At 39.8% G+C, this 7110-nt stretch overlaps 1 protein-coding gene across 1 annotated transcript; it reads right to left on the minus strand.

Annotated features, from left to right (window-relative positions):
* Positions 1 to 3071: 3071 nt before the first annotated feature.
* Positions 3072 to 6088, minus strand: LOC138060440 (uncharacterized). The gene has a single exon (XM_068906209.1). It carries the CDS (start codon positions 5976 to 5978, stop codon positions 4224 to 4226), a length of 1755 nt encoding a protein of 584 aa, XP_068762310.1. The 5' UTR covers positions 5979 to 6088; the 3' UTR covers positions 3072 to 4223.
* Between the last annotated feature and the right edge of the window lie 1022 nt (positions 6089 to 7110).

The following is a 7110-nucleotide window of genomic DNA, read 5'->3' on the forward strand; positions in this document are numbered from 1 at the left end:
ACGGGCCTTGAAGCCGGGATCTCCGGATCTCGAAGCAATGGCCACACTAAGATTTCCGACGCAAATTTGACTGTTTAAGTGAAGTGGCAGATGGAAACGACAGGCTATTTCTTGTTATAGACGAATGAACATTCTGGTCTTCTGACTTGTAGTTGCATGGGGAGTTAGCCGTTTCCCATAAACATAAGCCGAAATCTCTCAAATGTCGAGAAACACATGTCTATAACGTTTGTTTTTTTTATCAAATCAATGTGTGACATTTGTGAGACTGAGGAAAATTTGCAAAAATGGATGTTTAAGGTTTAATGTACTCGTGGGAAAGATGCCAGGGAAACTAGTTGGTTGGCGAACGGCGAGAGGACAACTGAAAGTCCCAAACATGATTCGAGTCTATGACCTCCCCCGTAACACCGGGTCAGATGCTCAACCCATTGAGCTACTAGAACTCCTGGGGGTGAGGTCGTTTAATTAATTTTGTCCTGTATGAACAAGGTCTTCGGGCTCTGCAAAGTCATGCACATACAAATTTTCAAATTTAAACGGCCCTGTTCACAGAAAATTCATTGTGCGCCACGTTGAATTTCGGACAGACAGAAAATCGGAAAATCACTGGAGAGTACCATTTGGCAAAATCAATCCACGCCCATCAAGCTTATTAAAGGCAGTATTTTAAATTTTTGCATGTTCCAAAACGCTGTAACTATTTCGAAATAGCAACACAGGCGCGCAATTTCTATGGCGTGAACATGGGCCTTTAGGATGGGTAGAGCGTACGACAACAAAACAGGCGCGCAATGTCTTTTTGATGACATAACTGTGTTAAGAAGGTCGTATGTTCCAGTCCTACCTAGGACTCTCATGTTTCAGTTTCCTTTCGCCCGTCGCCAAGCAACTAGTTTCCCGAAACGATTTTTCTTAATTACAGGAAAGCGATTTAAAGTATCGGTAAAGACAGGATGGTCTCATGTACGAATCAGGAAGAGTACAAAGAAAAACGGAAACGTATCAGGAAGTCTCATTCCGCAACCTTGAATAGGAACGTGAGAATTTAAAGAAGGGGCGTCGAGATTCCAACAAAATTTTGTTTTGTCTTTTTTTTTTTTTGGTTTCTAAGGCGGTTCAGTGTGGCCTAACATATTTTGGGCTTTGCGTTTTGTTCAGTTTGGCAGTTTGGTGCGCACTGAAGTTTTTTCCAAATATCATTTTTTGTTCCTTGTACCCGGTGTTTTATCAGGAACAATACCCCTAGACCGTGTGACTTTCCAGTAACAGTTATGTGCCACCTAAACCAAAGCTTGTCGCAATTGCAAGTCTGCAGTTCAAGTGTTCAGTTACGAAGCGCGAGTTGAGTTTGCGCACGATCATTCAGTAAGCCGCCATGTTAGATTTGAGAAGAGAATTAACAAACGGCCGTTTCGAGAAGAATTTGATATGCTGAGCATCGGTCCGCTAAAATTTGTCTCTGTTGCGGACACCCAAGTGCGTCTTTTTCGGAACCCTTGGGAGCCTTAAGATTTACGACGCAGTCGCATCAACAAGAACGCTACTTCAACGAAAAAAAGGCCCATGCAGTTGCTTAAAATAGGATTCTTTAAAAGAATGAAATGCCATATTCTCACATTTCATTGAGCTAAGAAAATTAAGTTTATCATACAGGGGCACCCAACGACCAATTTGTTGTAAAATGTATTATTATGCCCCAGTTAATGAAAATAAATGTTATTAAGGCATTTTCAGGTGTTTTTCAGTGTTACTGGGAAAACATTATCTGTTCCTTTTTCCCAGCAAGACACACAACAAATTTCCCAGCCAGCTAGATAAAATTGGTTGGTGTCCCAGCCAGCTGATCAAATTTATTTCCCAGCCAGGAATTCCGCGCACTTTCAAATCCCTCGATCCACTACGCCCGAACAAAAGCGACAAAACCGAGAAAAAACAGGTTTTTTCCGCAAGCGCAATCACTCTGACCAGCCGTCGTATGTTTGTGACTACTCTCTGGGAGATGGAAGGGGTTCTTTTTTCTTTTTTTTTCTTTTTTTTTTTTAGTCGTCCTCAGTCTTCAGAGTTTCTACAGCCAGCTCGGGTTGACATGCTAGACAAAGTCAGTATTTCCCAGGCAAAACCTCTATCAATAACAAAATTTCCCAGCCAGCTCATCGAAACACCTGTATTTTTGCCAGCCAGCAGGATTCCTCTGGGGAACAGATAATGTGAGGAACAGATTCGTTGGGTGCCCCTGATCATAGCTGAGAGCCTGCACTAACTAAAAGAATAGCCAAAAAGAGTTCAGACTTTTTCCATTGCTCGAGCTTTTGGACCAAGACTCAAAAAAAGAAAAAGAAATCGACAATCATCTCTCCCCTACTCGACCCCACACAATATTGTTTGGAAAGTAGCGCACTGAAATTACCAAGGCAAGAGAGTCTTAGCATGCAATGCTTTTAAGCCAACAAAACCGAAAATGAACATTTTGCATGCCGGTGTAGTAGGCTTTACCAGATTTTCAAAGTAATCATTTGTAAAGAAAAGAAAATAACAATAAGATTTTTTTCTCTCTCAAGACAAGGAAATAAAGAAAACAGATCACTTCCGGTTGCCGTCCACGGCTCAAAAACGTTGCAGGATTTTAAGCTCCAAATAGTCGTTTGAGGGCCTGGTTGGTGGGGTAACGGGATTATAATGACAAGAAAGTTTACTGCATGAACAAAAGCATTTTTTTGATACGAAAAAGAAATTTAAAAATGTCTCAAACAATTTTTGTAAAGAATTGCGATGTTGACAGCAATATTACTATTTCAAAAGGATCAGCATGAAAAAATATCGTTGACAAGGCATATGTAAGCTCGTATGTGCAACGACCTGATGTACTGATTTATGCCTCTGTATCAAAGCATAGTATGCAATGAAAGCACAGAAATACATGTAACAGGCAGAAAAGGGAATTTTCGAGTCACGCTTTGAGGCTCAATCACTTTGACTTCTAAGTTACAAATGTGCAACCAAAGCATAAATATGAGACTGCATAGCAAGTTATAGAATAGAGAAATATTGAAGCAGCACTAAGGGTACGGTTGGCCATGTGCATCAATTTATTTCTTCATGTTGCTCTTTTTGCGATCAGTGTTTATAATTTTATAAAATTGCTAAAAAAAGGGCTTAAAACTGATCTAAATCTTCATCGCTCAATCATTTTGGCTACTATTGTACAGGCTTCATAAGTAAAGGTACAAAATGATGAAATATAATTCAAAGGTTTCTTTTTCACAGATGGCATGAATCAGGAACTAAATGATTAAAAGCTTGTATAAAAACAAATGTGTGCAACATGGCAGAAGCGAAATTATATTACATGACAAAAAGTATGATATTTTCAGTAGCTGAGTGGTATCTTCAGCAATAACCATTCAGTAGCAATTGTGGCATCCTTGCTTACCATCTGCATCTATAGCCAAAAACATTGCACCAATCAAACAAAAAAATATACTTGCAATTCTAATATGGATCTTAAAACTCTTATGCTACATACTCCACTAAATCGTAACAATAATCAATACAAAGTAAGGTCAGTATAAAGCCTTTCTTTCACGCACTCAAAACTCTAACGCTGGTTGGTGACAAAATTATGTTTTAAAGCAGCTCTCAGTCCGTTATTATATATACTTCAGAGTACTGGTGAGTAAAAAGCCTACAACTTTACACACGACAACAAATTAAACATCAAATGAATTTGAGGGTCATTGAAACAAAGGCTCTTTGAGCCAAATCTTTCACATGCAGGTTGAAATCATTCCTTGGGTTGTTACGAATCCTACCGTATACCACTGAAGTGTATTTTGGCGTTCTAAAATGTGCTTTTACGTTGTGAAATAAAGTTTTGTACATCCCAAAAAATATAGTTCACCTTGTCATTCCATTGTCTTCGAAGGACGGTCCGACTGAATAAAGTTAACAGTTACTGTTCCTATGACACCATAATTTTAATTGTTATTCGGAACGCACAGCATTTTTACATGGTCTTCCTTGCTAAGGGGTCTTGCAGAATGAAGTTCATGTTTCAACCTACCGGACTTACGAATAGAGTTTGTTTTAGATGCCGCACTAGCAGGACGTTCAAATAGGCCTTGATGATTCTTCTTCATTCCAAGTAGGTGGTCAATCACTTTCGTAAAAAACGTATCAGTTTGTTCTTTATAAAAGCTGGAATTATAATGCTAAATCCTGATTTAGAGAACAAGTACCCGACTAAAACAGCTTACGACTAAGCGACCTTCTTTACTGATTGCAACGGAATTGAACCAGATCGGTTTGTTTTCACGGAGCCTAATTTCCCGATAAAACTCGCCATCTTTAGTGTAAATTTCCACCTTCAGTGTGCCCCCGGAACGCCAAAATGAACTAGACCTTTCAACTCCCGCGATAAAGACATATTCACCCAATGGATGAAGAGCGAAACCATAAAGCCACCCTTTGTCCCCCAGGCGGACTGTGAACTCGTGCTTTTTTACACCATCCTTGTTGAATACAATGCAGACATTTAGACCAGCGTCCAGCACAAAGATCTGTTCACTAAGTCCGACAGCGATATCTTGTGCATCACTTGTTATCTCTCTTCCAAAGCTACGCTCGTATCTTCCATTAAGGTCGTACACGTGGACCATATTATCTGATAATAACAGCAATTTGCCATTGCCGACTGCCAGTTTTCTAGCATTTCTAGCCACCTCCACACTGAACTTCATGCGCAGCTCAGCTCTGTTGAAAACTTGAACTTCCCGTCTATCCCGACCGTCTTCCACTTTTAAGTTGTTCTCAATAACTGGCGGTAGAACCAGAACGTAGGTATTATTGTTCTCATCAGTAGCTATATCAAGCAACTTTCCAATAGCGTCATCAGTTCCCACATCTGGATAAAACTTGTAAATAAATTTCCCACTGTTATCAAAAACCTTGACAGTTTTATAATTGTCTGCTATAATAAACTCTCCATCTGCGTTTTTTGCAATTCCAGTGGGGTGTTGTAGCTTTTGACCATCTTCGTCGTCCTCGCCAAATGACCACACAATGAAGTTCTCATGTTCAATGTCAAGTTTTTTTAAGATTTTCGCAATGCGGTGGTCGCTTCGCGGATCGATTTTCTCATCTTCGATGTCAATAATAGGATAGTGGCAAATATCTATGTTTTCACCAGATGCTTGCAGGACATCGTTAATTGCGCGATTCACCTGCCAAACAGCTGCAATAATTTCTCTTCGATCTTCCTTTTTAAATCGACCCCTAATGTTTAGTAGACCTTTCTTTAGTTCCACTTTAAAGTTTTTCTTAACAACTAGCAGAGAGTGGAGATTCCGAAGACATTGTTCGCACTCTGGCAAGGCACTTGTCAGGGCAATCTTCACTGATAAAGATGACAACTCGCTTGCAGTCTCCAGGATTTTAACTGCTAACTCCAGGTTTGCCGCCATCACTCGATACCGAATAGTAGTAATGCGGTCAAGCGTACTGAGAGATTCATTGTTAAAAGCTTCGGTTGCCTTTTCACGGGCCATTTTGAATCTTTCTTTTCCATCAGATAGCGCTCTCCTGGCATCTCCTACAAACTCCGTCAGCTCCATATTTCTCATTCCGGTAGCGAGAACTATTGCGTCGACAGGAGCGGATGAAGTCGGCAAGCTCACTGCCTCTTTTAACTGAGCTTCGTCTTCTCTCTTTCTAGCTCTTGTTGCTGCACCAGGCAATAAGTCCACTGCTTCGTACAGATAACTAATACCAGTTTCAAATGCGTCTATTGCTGTCAGAAGATCTTTTCTTGACAACGCATCCAGTTTAGACCTGACGTCTTCAATTTCTCGCTCGATTATCTCTCGAATTTTCTGATCAACCACATCGCCATCTCTCAACTTTTCCGCTGCCCGATCTCTGGCATTGTTGACCAATAAGCCGAGAGTGTTCTTAAGTAACGATGTTATTATCGATGACATGTGTTTCGATAGGAAGAAACGAGCGTAAACGAAATTTGTAAACTTGTATACCTGCTTATAAGTTGTTCGCCAGGGATTGTATTTTACATGATAGACGAATACTCCACACATCAGTTGCTGCATGCTAATTAGGCATGCACCATTATGCTCACAGTTCAGTGCTTCGCAACAGCCCGAAGGTAATATTGCTGTCAAAATGTTCATTAACCGTGATAGCTCATGATACATGATTACAGTGATTAAATGATGATTTTAAGCTTTCAATGCCCAATTATAAGACACAACTCGGTGTTGACACAGCTTTAGTCCTCCTGATTGTTTTTTGGTTTTTGGTATTTTGCAAACAGAGTCTGAGTGTACTTGCAAAGTCTTAGTTGTTGAAACGATCTATGGCGCTTTTTAAACTCTTTCAGCTTTAAGTAAATGAATTAATCAAGTTTATTTTTACCCTGTAATTTATTCAACATAAAATTTGTTTTCAAATTAGCCCTACCCCCCATTTAATGTAATATTTCTCACTCAAAAAATGTTGATGAATTAAGATCGTCTGGATGACAGTAATTTTTCAAGGACTGTTTTTAGTGGCACTGACTAGCATCTCGACAGCCTGAGCGATTCAAGGTGTGTCAATGTTTGTCTCTGACGTAATTGCTCCATAGAGAGGTAATGTCTTTTGTCTGCCTTATCAGCCGTGGTGTTGTTGGCAGTGAAGACTGTGATCGGTGTATCTCGATCCGTTGAAGGTGTGAAACTCTGCCGTTTGACTGTTGCGTTCACGGTTTCGTGAATAAGCCGTTTGATTGGTGCCATTGGGTAGTTGGCAACGGTTTAGTGGAGTTTCTTATACGTTAGTAAGTCGTTGGCAGTGATTGGTTCAGTAGATTATGTACTTAGCGGAGATTCCTCAATAAGGAGGTGGGTGTTCTGCACTGATATTGTTGAGGTCACCATTTTATTTAATTATTTATTTTTTAATATATCACTCCTGTGTTCAAAGAATTTGCCAATATATTACGAATACTTATATTTGGATACTTAAAAACACAACGTAATCTGATCATTGTAGTTTCATCAGTTCTTGGTGAGTGGTCCTCCTGAAAAACATTTTGAAACTAAAATGTCGTCAAATCTC

This window comes from Montipora capricornis, chromosome 1 (genome assembly GCF_036669925.1).
Source record: "Montipora capricornis isolate CH-2021 chromosome 1, ASM3666992v2, whole genome shotgun sequence".
In the NCBI taxonomy this organism is placed as follows: Eukaryota; Metazoa; Cnidaria; class Anthozoa; order Scleractinia; family Acroporidae; genus Montipora; species Montipora capricornis.

Coding starts and splice junctions, on each gene's coding strand:
- LOC138060440 (XM_068906209.1), bottom strand. CDS start 5,978: ATGTCATCGATAATAACATCGTTACTTAAGAACACTCTCGGCTTATTG.